The sequence below is a fragment of the Myxocyprinus asiaticus genome, chromosome 13 (assembly GCF_019703515.2).
Source record: "Myxocyprinus asiaticus isolate MX2 ecotype Aquarium Trade chromosome 13, UBuf_Myxa_2, whole genome shotgun sequence".
Lineage (NCBI taxonomy): Eukaryota > Metazoa > Chordata > Actinopteri > Cypriniformes > Catostomidae > Myxocyprinus > Myxocyprinus asiaticus.
The window spans coordinates 39,375,708-39,392,386 of record NC_059356.1 but is presented as its reverse complement, the minus strand read 5'-3'; the positions used below and the strand labels follow the sequence as shown (position 1 = coordinate 39,392,386).

The following is a 16,679-nucleotide window of genomic DNA, read 5'->3' as shown; positions in this document are numbered from 1 at the left end:
TCATTTGTGTTGTTTGAAAAAGCTCAATCTTATCAGTGTAAAAAACTATTCAGGGATGAGCTTGTTAACCCCCCTTTTTAAACACAACTTCAAAAAATGTTACACCCAAACTTAAATTTTTTTTGCAGTAAATGGACTCTTTGAACTACATGATTAATTGTGATCTCTTTTGAAAGAAGTGATACAGACAAGGGGTTTGTTGTCCAAAAGTCAAACTGAAATAAAGTCATAAAGAAGAATAGTTAGAAAAGCTTAAATGTTTTGGAAAGTGATCAATTTAATTGCATACAAATATTTTTTATAAGAGATAGATCCATGCAGTGTTATATTATTCCCATTCATTGACGAAGATCAGTTTGATCGTAAAGTCGCTATTATTGATCAATAAGTCAAAACCATGAAAAAGTCTGCTTTTCTGCTGGAATTGTTTTCTTTAAATCTGCTGTAATAGAGAGCAAGTAACAGATAGATCTGTAAAACAGTGGTCAAATATTGAAGCTTGAGTCCTACAGTTTATTTCAAGTAATAAATACTGCAGTTTTTCAATATTAAATAAGGAAATGAAAACATCGCACAGTAAATCTGAACAAGGTTTGGGTCCCTCCTTGTCATGGGGCAAGTTAACAGGTTTAACCCTATTAAACCTAAACAGGATGTTTCAGTTTTTGAAAGTGAACAAAAATAACTTGATCTGCATTGAAACATTCATCTCATCTATGTCTTTCTCTCTCTCTCTCCCTGCAGTCCTCCCTGTTCTTCATCCTCTGAAAGGAACCCCCCTCTTTCCTGTTCAGTGAGTGCAGCCACAAAATGTTTCCTCTACTCAAACTATCTCATTTCCTACCGAAGATTCACATGTCCTTGCCCCAAACACACTCTGGATTGAAAGACAGGTATAGTGTGTATGTGAGCTTTGGATTGTGTATATCACAGGATGTACTGAGACAGCAGCCACATCACAGAGGCAGGTGGCGAGCAAATCTAATGAACTCTTGAACAAGTGTGTGCATGTCTCAGTAATCAGTGTCTGTGATTTTTTTCTTCCCCTTTGAGGTAGCACAGCAGATACTCAGGAATCTAGCAAAATGCAAGGGAGGCTCTGACATGTTATGGTATGAAGCATGTTTAGGCTGTCAGTCTATTTTAATTCATTGAACACCACCGAGGTAGAAAATTACATTTCTCAAGTACTCATAAGATCTTAATGAAACGAAAATGAAAAGTCTCTCATCATTTACTCCAACTTACAATGTACCTCCAACCCATTTGACTTTCTTTCTTCCATGGAACAAAAAATGTTAGGAAGAATGTTAGCCTCAGACACAATTTACTTTCATTGAATGGGAAAAATGATGCAATGAAAGTGAATGGTGACTGAGGCTCTCAATCCCTAACATCCCCAAAAGCTCCTTAAAGGGATAGTTCACCTAAAAATGAAATTTCTCTCACCATTTACTCACCTTCATGCCATCCTAGACTTTCTTTCTTCTGCTGAACACAAACAAAGATTTTTAGAAGAATAGCTCAGCACTGTAGTTTCAATAAGTACCAAAAATTTAACATTATAAGCTCCAAAAAGCACATAAAGGCAGCATAAAAGTAATCCATATGACAGTGGTTAAATCCATATCTTCAGAAGCGATATGACAGGTGTGGGTGAGAAACAGATCAATATTTAAGTCCTTTTTTTTTTTACTATAAATTCTCCTCCCTGCCCAGTAGATGGTGATATGAACTGTCAGTCTAACTTTCTGCAGTGTTACTATGTGGTTAAAGCTGTTTTGGGCCTAGTCAACAAATCAGGTCACCGGAAAGTTTAGTCATGATGGGTGAAATAAAAATAAAAAAAAAATAAACAGCAGATCACATGACTGAGACTACAGGTGACAAGGAACATAATTATGAAATAATGTTAACTCAAATGGATACACTTGAAGCACATCTTTAAGGGAATATTCTGGGTTCAATACAAGTTAAGCTCAGTCAACAGCATTTGTGGCATAATGTTGATTACAAAAAAAAAAAAAAAAAAAAAAAAAAAATATATATATATATATATATATTGACTCCCTCCTTTTCTTTAAAAAAAAGCAAAAATCAAGGCTACATTGAGGCACTTACAATGGAAGTGAATGGGGCCAATCTGTAAACATTAAAATACTATTTCAACAGTATAGCCACAAAACATAAACAATATGCGTGTCAACATGATTTTAGAGTTATAAAATCTCTTTCTAACCTTTTCTGTGTAAAGTTTACAACTTTGGTGCCATGACGGCATATACCACTGTAAAAACCCTAAAACTTTAAAATGACTGTAAAACTATTTAAACAGCTTTACTGAACAAATAATATGCTATGTTTTAACAGGAGAATTAATGTAAGTGCTTTTATTAACTTTAAAGCATCACATTTCTGCCTTTAAACCCTCCAATAACATGCTTAATAATACGGCTGTCAACCACTGAATGAAAAACATTTGGCGATATGCACGAAGAATGCAAATCGTCCAAAATAAAAGAAGAATGTGAAAGTGGGGATTGATTGTAAAAAAAGGAATTAAATATTGATCTGTTTCTCAACCACACTTATCATATCGCTTCCAAAGACATGGATTTAACCACTTGAGTCATATGGATTACTTTTAGGATGCCTTTATGTGCTTTTGGCGCTTCAAAATTTTGGTACCCATTCACTTGCATTATATGGACCAACAGAGCTTAAATTCTCTTCTAAAAATCATTGTTTGTGTTCTGCAGAAGAAAGAAAGTCATACACATCTGGGATGGCAAGAGGGTGAGTAAATGATGAGGGAAATTTCATTTTTGGGTGAACTATTGCTTTAAGTTATAGAGGTTTGGAAGAACATGGATGAGGTTGCAATGGTGACAGAATTTTATTTTTGGGGGGTGAACCATCTCTTTAAGATTTAGTTGAGGTCATAAGCACAAGACGAGACCTAGCGAATAGTAAATTGGCCTGAAAAAAAAAAAAAAAAAAAAAAAAATTACTGGTTCTTATACTTTAGGAGTAGGTTATTACTTTAGGTGTTCGTGAATAGGCACTTAATAACACAAAAATGAAAGTGACAAAAACAATAAATAAAATGTTTTTTTTTTTTTTTTAAATGCTATTTTATTTATTTCCAAGAATACAGTTTCTCATGAGCATATGCCAACTGTAATGATACAAATCAAACAGACTTCATCGTTTAACAGTCAGTGTTTGGCTGCCCCCTACCGATGTAGCCGCTGACCCACTCACACTTTAAAAATATATATACAGTATATATATTTTAGCCTGTATTTAAGATTGAAACTCTTTAACCTTGAAACATTCATTTCTATTCTGTAGGGCACTTAAACAAATATGCACCTGACAAATCAAATTGATGTAAAATACTTAAGGTTGCATGTTACTGGTAGATGTTTTATTTGAAAAATATATATATATATATATTTTGTATTATTGTTTACAGAAAAAGGTTGATCAAAAATCTTTATTTTAATCTTCATGTCTACTGTAGCTATTTAATTCGTTAAATTAGGCCTACATTTATTATTATTATTATTATTATTATTATTATTATTATTAGACATATTCATAAAGCTCCTTTTCACTTAAAAACAACATCCGTGTGTCATGTTACATTTAATAGCTTACAAGAAATCATAAGCTATAGCCAATCATAAACTCACTGTTATTATTTGGAAACAGCAACCCGTCTTCATGTTTTGGCCCTTCAAGATGAATGGTTTATGTTTTCTAAATTAGGATAAGAAATTGTGACTGCATGGCATTTTGGGATGAATTTCCAGAGAGAACAATGAGATTGGCAACTTGGTGAACTACAATGCTTTTAAAACGATAAATGCTTCATGCTGTAGGCAATTTATATATATATATATATATATATATATATATATATAAAACTTTATTTTTAAGGATATCAACCATGAAGCACAGCTTGATTCACACTACCAGGGATTGTTCCTAGATTCATGCCCTGTTGTTTAGCATCTCAATCAACCACCACTTCTTTTTTTTTTTTCTTCTTTTCTTTTTTTTTTTTTAGAAATTATGGAAAGCTCCATCAGAATCAGAATGGAGAATCAGATTGAGCTTTATTGCCACGTATGCTTACACATACTAGGAATTTGTCTTGGTGACAAGAGCTTCCAGTTCACAACAATACAAAAACAGCAACAAGACTTTTAAAAAATAATTAAAATTGAATAAAAAATAGATAAATATTGAAAAGAAAAAAAGTATATATAGAATACACAATAGACTATATACATATATACATACATACATATACACACACATACATACACATACACACATACATATTCATACATATACACATATATACACATATACACATATATGAATATATATACATACATATACATACATACATACACACACACGTACACCTACGTAGTGCAAATCTAAATACAAATCGGTTATGTACAGTGCAAGGGAATGTAATGGCAGAAGAGGTAGGATGTGTTGGATAATATAAAAAGATTAAGCTGTGTATTGCACATTACTTATTGCTCAAAGGGGCAGTTTTAACTGTTCATGAGATGGATAGCATGGGGGAAAAATCTGTTCCTGTGCCTGACGGTTCTGGTGCTCAGAGCTCTGAAGCGTCGGCCAGAAAGAAACAGTTCAAAAAGGTAGTGGGCAGGGTGAGTGGGGTCCAGAGTGATTTTTCCAGCCTTTTTCCTCACTCTGGAAGTATATAGTTCTTGAAGGGGGGGCAGGGGGCAACCAATAATCATCTCAGCAGTCTGAACTGTCCTTTGTAGTCTTCTGATGTCTGATTTCATGTCGTCTGCAAACTTCAGGAGCTTGACAGAGGGGTCCTTGGCGATGCAGTCGTTGGTGTAGAGGGAGAAGAGTAGTGGGGAGAGCACACATCCCTGGGGGGCACCAGTGCTGATTGTACAGGTGCTGGCAGTGAATTTCTCCTGTCTCACAAGCTGCTGCCTGTCTATCAGAAAGCTGGTAATCCACTGACAGATAGACGTAGGAACAGAGAGTTGGTGTAATTTAGTCCGGAGAATAGCTGGGATAGTGGTGTTGAAAGCCGAACTGAAGTCCACAAAAAGGATCCTTGCATATGTCCCTGGTCTGTCCAGATGTTGCAGGATATGATGCAATCCCATGTTGACTGCATCATCCACAGACCTGTTTGCTCGATAAGCAAATTGAAGGGGATCTAGAAAGGGTCCAGTGATGTCCTTCAGGTGGGCCAACACCAGTCTCTCAAATGACTTCATGACTACAGACGTCAGGGCGACAGGTTTGTAGTCATTAAGTCCTGTGATTTTTGGTTTCTTTGGGATGGGGATGATAGTGGAACATTTGAAGCAGCATGGGACTTCACACTGCTCCAATGATCTATTGAAGATCTGTGTGAAGATGGGGCCAGCTGGTTAGCACAGGATCTAAGACATGCAGGTGAAACGCCATCTGGGCCCTGTGCTTTCCTTATCCTTTGTTTTCAAAAGGCGTGGCTCACACATCATCTTCACAGATCTTAAGTGCAGGTTGAGTAGCAGGAGGGGGAGGAGGGGGTTTGCAGGAGGTGTTGGTGTTTGTGTGAAGTGAAGGTCAGAGTGGGTGTGGGGTGTGAGATTGGGCCTTTCAAATCTGCAGTAGAACACATTAAGGTCGTCAGCCAGTTGTTGGTTCCCTACAGGGTTGGGGGTAGGAGTCCTGTAATTGTAAGTTGTTTCATGCCACTCCACACTGATGTAGGGTTGTTAGCTGAAAACTTGTTTTTCAGCTTCTCAGAGTATCTTCTTTTAGCCACTCTGATTCCCTTATTCAGTGTGTTCCTGGCCTGATTGTACAAGACTTTATCCCCAACTCTGTAAGCATCCTCTTTGGCCTGACGAAGCTACCTGAGTTCCACTGTAAACCATGGTTTGTCATTGTTAAATGTTAAATAAGTCCTAGTAGGAATGCACATATCCTCACAGAAACTGATATATGATGTAAAAGTATCTGTGAGCTCGTCCAGGTCTGTGACTGCAGCCTCAAAAACACTCCAATCAGTGCAGTCAAAGCAGGCTTGTAGTTCCAGATCTGCTTCGTTGGTCCATCTCTTTACAGTCCTTAATACAGGCTTAGCAGATTTTAATTTCTGTCTGTAGGTTGGAAGAAGATGAACCAGACAGTGATCAGAGAGTCCCAAAGCTGCTCTAGGAACAGAGCGATATGCATCCTTTATTGTTGTGTAGCAGTGATCCAGTATATTTCTGTCTCTGGTTGGGCATGTAATGTGCTGTTTTTATTTGGGCAGTTCACGTGTGAGGTTTGCTTTGTTAAAATCCCAAGAATAATAATAACTGAGTCTGGGTATTGTTGTTCTGTGTCTGTGATTTGATCAACCAGCTGTTGCAGCACTGTGTTCAAACACGCGTTTGGTGCGATATACACACTCACCAGAATAAACGAGGAAAACTCCTGCGGCGAGTAGAAAGGCTTACAGTTAATAAAGAGCGCTTCCAAATTAGGACAGCACATCTTCTTTAACATTGTTACATCTGTACACCAACATTCATTGATGTAAAAGCATGTTCCACTGCCTCTCGTTTTCCCCGTTAACTCCGCAATGTGATCCGCTTCCGAACTGCTGTCCGGAATGGTTTCACTCAGCCAGGATTCTGTGAAGCACAAGGCAGCAGAGGTTGAAAAGTCCTTGTTTGTGCAGGTGAGAAGATGTAGTTCGTGTGTTTTGTTAGGGAGAGAGCGGAGATTCGCAAGATGAATGCTCGGCAGCATTGTTCGAAAGCCATGCCGACGGAGCTTGACCAGCGCGCCTGCTCGTCTCCCTCGCCTGCGTCTCATAGTGCGTTTAAACAACACAGTCGCGCCTCCGACTAAAATATCAAACAAAGCGTCCGAATATTCAAAATCCGGGAAAAGATTGACTGGTATATGCTGTCGAATGTTCAGAATTCGTCTCTGGTAAAACTGACTGGAAAAAGATTACTAAACACAGGACAAACAAACAAAAACAACAAAACAATAGAAGCGCTCCACGACGAGGCGGCCATCCGCAGCGCTATCATGATGTAAACAGGAACACACTGAATAAGGGAATCAGAGTGGCTAAAAGAAGATACTCTGAGAAGCTGAAAAACATGTTTTCAGCTAACGACCCATCAGTGATCAGTGTGGAGTGGCATGAAACAACTTACGAATTACAGGACTCCTACCCCCAACCCTGTGGGGAACCAACAACTGGCTGACGACCTTAATGTACTGCAGATTTGAAAGGCCCCATCTCACATCCCACACCCACTCTGAACTACACTTCATACAAACACCAACATTGCATCATAATCTAAGCTATAACATGCATGATGGAATTACTGAAGCTCAGGGGCAGACTGGGAAGAGAAATCGGCCCGGGATTTTACATAGAAACTGTAAGAAACTGTAGAAACGCTCTGCATAATGCGGCTGCCCATTTCAGCTTATTGCAGCTGGCCCTTTGGGAAAATCCCGGTTCTCCCGATGGCCAGTCCGCCCCTGCTGAAGCTCCTGGTCTCATATTATAGAAAATGAAAGTGACAAACAAGTCAACAAAGGCGGAAACAATGCTTAATCGACATCCTGCCAAATTATGACATAACCAGTACACAAACGTTTTGATTACATCACCCTAAAGGATAATTTATACTTACAGGCTTCGCTTAGTTCGCCTACAAATGATGACGAAATGCAGTGACGTTTTTGTTCTCCCAAGCTGTTCGTTTGGTGAGATTTCTCCTGTTGGCGCACATCTCTGAAACTGGAAATTCTTGAACCAAGAGAGCGGCTGGTATTCGTGGGCGTGGTTTGGACGTGATGCTTTTTATTTACAATAGCGCGTGCCCGCTGAGGAGCTGTTACCTAGGTTGTTGTTGTTAAAATGGATAACTTTGAAGCCCGTCACTTAGAGATTGTGTGAAAGTAGCCTATACTTTTTTTACATGATTTGCAACACAAATTCTACAGTGACAGCGCGGCCACGACAAATGAGTAGAGAGAGATTGGAGTTTATAAAAGCTGAAGGGGCTCCATGACAAGTTTAATAAAGCAAAGAAGCCACACAGCGCTAATGCGGCAGTCCACAGAGCATGGACTGCATTATTCGCTTTACTTGTGGCTGCAACATGTTAAACACTGTGACATCACCCTAAACGAACTCATTTTAAAACGACGTCGCGCATAGTATAAACGCCGGCTTCGTTCGCCTTGGGTGAACATAAATCAAGGCCTAAATATTACACAATAACAAATTGAAACCACAATAACTTTACAATGTGTTATGATCACTAATTTGCTATTTTAAATGTATAAAACGCCTCCAGTCGCAACATAGAAAAATTTAATCTATTTGAAGATAAAATGCGTTACTTTTCGCAAATTTAAAACATATTTAACATGATACGCATAAAAAATTATCTTTTAATATAGTGATGGATGGTAAAGACACAATACATACTGTAATATAACAGCACGCGCCTCCACCTGAACTCTTGCTCGCGCGTCATCTGAACTGAGCGCGCGCACAACGGAAATGCGTCTGACTAGACCGTCTGTTTTTCTGAGGTAAGACAATTTTTATTTCACAACACAATATAAAAATGTCTTAAGTTATGAAAATAACATTAGAATATTTCTATATTTACACAAAGCCTGACATAAACTCGTCTGACAGCAGATAAACATGACAACGCGTATTTCTGAGGTCCTTTTTTTACTTCTGCCTCGTCTGACAGGAGAGTTCGTTTTTCTGAGGTAAAACACATATTACTTCACAGCAAATAAACGACTTTTATTAAAAATGTACTGAAATATTGTGTGTAAAGCTTTTTTTTTTTTTTTACCATTATATAGTACTGTTAGCAGTGGAGTTGCCATGGCAACCGGACCAACCCCAAACTGCAGAAGACAGCAGCTGCACCTCCGGGTCAAAGTTCAACAACCACATCAGATTGGTTAAGTAACATCATTACCTTCTAGCTGAAGTTCTGTTAATATTTTTTAATCTGTGATTATTTAGCAGCTTTAATCGCCTGAAATGTCCGCTAACATTATGCCAAATGTGTATAACGGAAGTGTCCAGGATAAGCTTTTATGTATGTAAATATGTTTGATGCTATTTGTTAAAATACATTTATACATAATATAAAATAAATGTGAATCTATCTATCTATCTATCTATTAATTTTTAATTGTTAATTTTTTGCTAACTGATTAATTTTACATTTTTGCTATAATTTAATATAAATATTTATTGAAAAAATATGTAGATCTTCTGAAGATTATATTTTAATGAAGTCATTAACCATTTTTATATATCCTTAAAATTGCTTTAAATTAACAAATGTAATTCAAGGCATTAGGTGTTAAACTGGTCTAAGTACAAAATAAATTTAGCCTTGTAATTTCGTTGCAATTCTTTGGCAATAGGTCTCAGTTACTTGTACTGTTGCATCTTTTTCTCTATTCTCTGTCAAAATAAATGAAGTGCATTAACTTTGAGTCTGCATTCGTTATTCATACGCACAACTGTTTAAATAGCCTTTAAATTAATGTTGGGGAAATGAGGACATAAATTAGGTTACAATACTGGCACCGTTCCAAAGTTACGTTGCGGCTACGAATCCAGGAATTAAATTTTTCCGGATGTCACAACGTAATCAGTTACGTTGCCACAACGAAGTTTGTTCAACATATTAAGTTGCAGTTAAGTAATGGCCACGTAATTTGGTTAGCTGGCAAGGTGTTACAATTCATTAGAAGTTTTTTTTTTGTTTTGTTTTGTTTTTGTTTGTTTTTTGGCCAAAGAACAGACGCTACAATATTAATGCAAGATTTTGTCCAAAGAAACTAACCTTTACATAAAATGGAAAACGTCGGAAAATCTAGATAAAAAATAATAATAATAGCAATAGCAATAATAATAATAATAATAATAATAATAATAATAATAATAATAATAATAATAATAATATATATATATATATTAACTAGTTGCACGTGTTTTACTATTGGTAAGTTTCGTTCTAGAGCCTATAGTGTTTATGAAAGTCCCTTTTCGACTCAGATAAGTAAATTGCAAAGACAATAGCCAGTCACTCGTATTTTCAAGGTGAGACAACGAACGTCCACTAAGATGAAAAGAAGCACGTGACGTGATTCTTTCATTTTCTCCTTATAAAAAATTCCACGACTAATAAGATTGTGCTTCCCGCGCTGTCCTCCTACAGGGAATGCAAATATTGTAGGCTACGTGTATCCAGTGTCTTATCATGAACTTGTCTTCATATCGTTTGAATGTTTACTGGACGCTGTACCGCTGTCAATACAAAACCATAATGAGAACCTTCCTGTGGCTTATCCTTTTACCGACCATATTTGTAGAGTCAATTACCAGGAAGAGCATGATTTTGTCAGAAACCATCAACCTTCTCCATTCACTGGTGAGAATAAACTAATATAATCTACTTTTATCGATTTGAATTCTATCTATCTGTCTGTCTGTCTGTCTGTCTGTCTTTTCATTTAGCACTTTTCGTGTCATTTTTGCACTCTCCACAACATGATCTGCTTTGCTCTGGTAGCTACATTAATCTATTGTATGTGGGCCTAAATAAAAATGTACTCAATTTAGTGGAGTAAAGTAATTGCATTGACAATAGCGATGCTACTGTTGAAGAACACATCCTAAACATCAACATCCTTTCTTTCCCACAGGGCCCAAAAGCATGTCGACTCGAAGTGGAAAATACAAATTTTGATCTATTCTCGAGCCTTCCCAAAATGGTAAACATCAACATACTAAAACAGAGTATAAGGGGTGTAACTGCACATTCTAATTCTGGAGTTCAATTCTTGCATAGTTTTATTCCAACCCTACTTAAACGCAGCTGTGATAACCAAAGAACTTGATTTGCAGGTTCAGGTGGTTTTTTTTTTTGTTTGTTTGTTTTTTTTTATTTAAGAAATGAACTCTGCAGGAAGGAATGATCTCCAGAAGTATGCACCCATTCTCAGTGATGCGTCTGGGATTCATTGTTTGACTGAATAATTAGGTTTTTTTTTTCCATGTGGAAAGGGACAGGAAATTCATCCAGCGCTGAAGCTCTCATTTAAATCTACCTTTGAGCTCTTCAAGAAGAACACAATCTACAGCCATTGGAATCCCACTGAGCTCTTGCATCTAAGGGAACTCCTCAATGGGCAAACAAAATCTCATGAAAATTCTGTAAGTACTTACGCTTGGGGCTGAGGCAACATCTAATCTTCAAAGTCCAGAATTTTCAACTGTTAATAACAGAATATTTGTTAATGTCCAGATGCCGATGATGAGTTCTGAACTTAAGCCGTTGGTCAAGAATTTCAGGCAGCTCAATCATTTTCTCTCACAGCAGGTGAAAGACTTATTTAGTTAAAGACAATAACCACAAGTTGTGCTTGCATTTGTATCTTCATTGTTCATGTTAGCATTGAATAACAGTGTAATTTTCTTTCCCTCAGAATTTCAACATGTGCGCTTGGGAGGTTGTGCGCAATGAGATTTTGGGCGTCATGGACCACTTTTACAAAATTACAGTTTATAGAAAGAGACATATTAAATAGAGTAGCCTATACATGTGGTAAATACAACCAAATGTGTTGTTAATATATTAATACTTTAATCTTATTATTTCCCATTTGCACCATTTGTAAGTCTATTTGGTAAACTTGAACGAATGAAATGAAATAGGAATTAATTTCCAAATGATTGAGTTAATTGCTTTTTATGCTAGCTAGAAACACATTTGTTTCACATAACAACTAAGCTATATGCCTATTTTACCATGGAAAGCATTAAAACTCTAAAATAGATAGCAGAAACACTTTTGTTTGTCTTTAGAATTACAAAGCACATATACCTGGGTTGCTTCTGCTTGACTTATTCACATTTAAAAGACGCTGTGGTTAAAATGAATGAATGTGATTATTATTATATGTACAAATGAATGAATAACTCTAATGTAAATGAGACAGTACTATTAAGGAATTCTGTTTACACGTCGAATGTAACCTACAGACCAAATGAATGTATGCATTTCTTTGCAAATAAATAAATAAATGTGTGAATAAATGTGCCACTTTATCACTGTTTACAATTAATAAAAATTCACGCTGCTTCTCAGTTTGATTTTCTATTATATTTCAATATTCATTAGGGGAGACTGGTACAAGTTGAAAAAACATTTCACTTTATAGTGAATATTTGGGTATTGTCATTTTTGAAAGTCTATATATATATATATGTGTGTGTGTGTGTGTGTGATTTTATGAATTTAATTTGAAATGACATCAAAAGACAATAATAGAGCAATATAAGATAATAAAATAGAACTATATGAATCAGATTCCTTCAAGAAAGTTATAAAAGGGTTCCATATTTTGATCAACTTTCCAGGTTTGCCTTTAACAACATATTTAAGCTTTCCCAAAGACAAACATTGAGACAACTCTTGTATCCATTGCTTCATATTAGGGCTATCTGTATTTCTCCAGTCTAGCAATCATTAATTTTGCTTGTAATAAACCGAAGATTAACAGTTTATTTACAGTTAGGGTGGATGTCACTGGAAAAATTTAAGTGTACAAATCTTAGGACATTTAGAGATATGTATTTTGTTTTAACACCACAGATTAACAATTTAACACCTTTTTCCAAAAACATTTGAATTAGGGGGCATTTCTTTAGTGAAATATAGTCCCTTTCTCTGTATTACATTTTACACAGTGATCAAAAATATTGGAATTACATTTATGTAATAATTCAGGTGTTATATACTCTCACAATCCATTTATACTGTAGTAGTTATTTTTTTTATTTTTTATTAATGTTCTGAGTTTGGGATTTAAAGCAGATTTTCTGCCATTCATCTTCTATTATATCTTTGCCTAAATCTCGACACCATTCTAGACGCCTAACTATTCTCAATATTTTTGCAGTAGTCTTTCAATTAATGTTTGCAGGGGAAAAAAACATAGACCAAGGTAGGAAATTACACAAAATGTTTATTAACACAAGTTATGTTAGATGAAATAATAGAAAATAAAGTAACCAAACTGTATTTAAAAATGAAAAAAAAAAAAAAAAAAAAAAAGTAACCAAACATTTTCTGAATTAAATGTTCTCTGAGTTCTGCTCCTGCAGGATGCATTCTGCCTTGATGTGGGTTCAGTGGATCATCATCATCAGTAGCAGCAGTATCTTCATCATCATCAGCACCAGCATGACCCCCTCTCCTCCTCAAGAAGTTGAACAAATTTCCATGACTGCATTTGAGGAGTTTTGGGGGAAGTCAGTGTGGTGTTCATAAGCTGTAACAGCAAAGCTTTCACAACCTTGCTGACATAAGACTTAAGGCCATCACCAACCACCTCCATAAAACTTCCCAGAGCACAATAATGCAGTGCAGCTAAGAACTGCACTGCTGGACTTAAGGAGTATTTCTTCTTGTGGCCCAGTGAAGGTGTGGTTTCACAACCTGCAGCAATTCAAGGATCTTGGTCCTTGGAACCCAGAATTTTCTTATGATGTCATCATCAGATAGATAGTCAAGTGGGGAGAAATTTGTCCTTATGTAGGCATTTATATACACTACCTGACTTCTGCATCACCTTCTGTGCTCAAGCTATAGGATTCTTTGTAAAGCCGCCATTGTTGAGCATTTGATACACACATAGATACTGAATTTATTAGAAGAGTCATTAATATACCTGCTACTGATGCACCTGAGGAATGGATAGAAACACCTTGGTGGCTAATAATCATCTAAATTAACTAGCAAAATGTGAGTGTTTCATCAATGATTTGTGACAGTAATAGGGCACAGCTTGATTTGATTATCAAATTATTGTGTTCATCTGTTAATGGGTTTTTGGTAGTTATCATGCTGTGGCTTGGGAAAAATGAGAAGGCCTCTCTTTTGAATTGTCTGAGGATTTAAATAAAGGATGTGTTTTGTGTCATGTTTGGCTTATATTATCATAGCTTTTATCTTGTGTATTGAGAAAATCTTTACATAGCCAGTTTTAGTTACATGACTGCTGTAGTGTATGTGATGGTGGGTCATCACCACTGCAAAACAATAAAGGTTTGTATTTCATTCCATACATAGGATTCTTTATCACATTTACAGTATATATTATTAATGACATTATTCTGGTAGTTGATAATGAAGTAATGACATTGCATGTCAGGGCTGGACTGGTAATCTGGTAATTTCCCAGTGGGCCGACGCACTTTGGGCCGATCAGGGGCGTACTGGCCATCGGGAGATTTAACTTCTCTGTCACTGAAAAGCTACTTGAAAATCGTAGGTTTCTTGCCATGCAGCACCACACAGCTTCACCAGAGCCCCATTTGCCAGACCCAGTCTGTATCTTTCACTCCATATGTATTTCATTCTAAATCTTTCATTATGTCAAGAATAAATGTGGCGTTCTTATTGTTTTTTGAAAAGTATGCATATGTATGTGCTCAAGTGCCATGGAGGTAAGAGGGAAACCCCACTATTGCAGCTCAATGCTGCAAGAGGTGCAATGAAACCAAACACACCAGCAACAGAGGGGCATGTGAAAATAAAGCGAAACAACGGAGAACAGAAAATAACAGAAGTAGTCCTCAGATGCCATGTTCGTTATTTACAGTAGCGTCGCGGGGAAATAAGGTTGCTGTGGAGCTGCTTACTGACCGAACCGCTTGTATACTGTAGTAAGAGTACGCCACTTATAAAGTGCATATAAACGTAAATGTCTATTCCATATCTTAAGCAGTTTTTTTTTTCCACAACAAACGGCTTTCTGTTCATGTAAATGCGCTGTTATAAGTTGATATCCATTCGATCTCTGCAGAAGTTATTACTCCACCCCCTGAGTAAACTACAGCTCTACACTGTTGAACCAACCCATGGTTCGAACGATGGACGTGCGACATAGTTGCTAGAGTTTCGGGAAACAGTCGTGAATAGCTAGTTAGTTTATCTAACCATGCATCGTACTATGGTGGTTAAGCAGTGAGTTACGTCGTTGTTCGGGAAACGCACCGCAGATCTGTTGAGTTTTAAAAGTGCCCCTTGGGAGTTTCAAAGGATCCCTGTAATGAAATAATACAATAAGTAGAGTTTTTAAAATAATAATTAAATATCGGTCGTTTCATTGACTTGTAGCCTATTGCAGTATGCAATTGGAAAAGTTTTGAAAAATGTATAAACATTCAGATCAAACACATAGCTATTATAAAAAACACAACTAAACAGGGTTGTATGTTACGAATAAGAAATACAGAAGATACAGAAAACGATGACACACCCCTAATAGGCCCTACTAGTTTCATGGTGAAACCAGTTGAGGGAAAAGCCTGAAAACGAGTACTATTGCTGTTTAAATATATCTAAAACATCAGTGGGCAGTATAACTAGACCTAATCCTTTTATCCACCTTTTCCTATGTCCTATGATGCTTAGCGAGAAATGTGGGCGTTACTTCCGTTGTCAAGTTAACACAGCTGTAGTTGCGTGTTCCTCTATTCATTCTTTCATTGCGGTGTTGGGATTTTGAGGAGAGCGTCAATGATTTCATGAGGACATACATCAATCACTATATCAGTGTGTTACCGAACGATAATAAACTGCAAAAAAGTCATAAAGACAAAGAAAGTGTGAACAAAACCAGCGCGCTATTTCTCCCAGATACAGTTGAGATTTAATCTGAGCACAAATGCAACATTTCGAGCAAAATTATCAGTTGTTTTAGTGGAGTACCTGTGTTAGTTCAGCTTCAAATGTGTGTGTTTGTCAGACAGACACACTGAGGAAGAGCTGTGAAGTTCTCACCTTTGGGTATGTAATCACTTTTTCAAGTTTTCCAATCGGACGGTTATTTTCTTTTAAATCCACACGTAAGTTTAAACTGAGTGGTGGTGGCGTAGTGGGCTAAAGCACATAACTAGTAATCTGGTTCAATCCCCAACCTCACAGCCACCACCATTGTGTCCTTGAGCAAGGCACTTAACTCCAGGTTGCTCTGGAGGGATTGTCCCTATGATAAGTGCACTGTAAGTCGCTTTGGATAAAAGCATCTGCCAAATGCATAAATATAAACTTTTGTTTGGCAGGTGATTGACTGATGAGATGTGGAACTTCACTGCCGTCTGGGATGCATCAGGATGGCATTTTAAACCTTAAATGCGATGTGGTTTTTGCCTACCTCTGTATGTGTTTTTTGTGATCCAATCACAAAACATTTTGCACCCTGTTTACAACTATATTTAGTGCTGACCATTTGCCATCGGATCATCCGAAAAATGTCTTATTACCAGCAGTAAACAGGGTCTAAGATGTCTGCAGCCAGAGCTAGGGAATGCTTCGTTTCCCCAGAAAGACCCCCAGGAAAAAGGTGGATAAAGCATGTGCATTATAGAAACATCTGGCAACATGTGATCCCAAACGTAACCTTACACATTCAAAAATGGTTCATGATAATAAAATGGTCCTTTGCTGAATGTTACACTGTAAAAAAAAAAAAAAAAAAAGAAATGTTAAGGGTAAAAGAATGTGAAAATGCTACAGAAAATAGCCTTTAATTGGTTAACGGGT

The 16,679-nt window shown here is 36.8% G+C and overlaps 1 protein-coding gene across 1 annotated transcript; it reads left to right on the top strand.

Annotated features, from left to right (window-relative positions):
- Nucleotides 1-8,461: 8,461 nt before the first annotated feature.
- On the top strand, nucleotides 8,462-12,106 carry LOC127450711 (interferon kappa-like). Its single transcript, XM_051715007.1, has 7 exons — nucleotides 8,462-8,808; nucleotides 8,908-9,008; nucleotides 10,438-10,496; nucleotides 10,771-10,839; nucleotides 11,132-11,281; nucleotides 11,373-11,447; nucleotides 11,554-12,106. Exons 1-7 carry the CDS (start codon nucleotides 8,738-8,740, stop codon nucleotides 11,653-11,655), a joined length of 627 nt encoding a protein of 208 aa, XP_051570967.1. The 5' UTR covers nucleotides 8,462-8,737; the 3' UTR covers nucleotides 11,656-12,106.
- The last annotated feature ends 4,573 nt before the right edge of the window (nucleotides 12,107-16,679 follow it).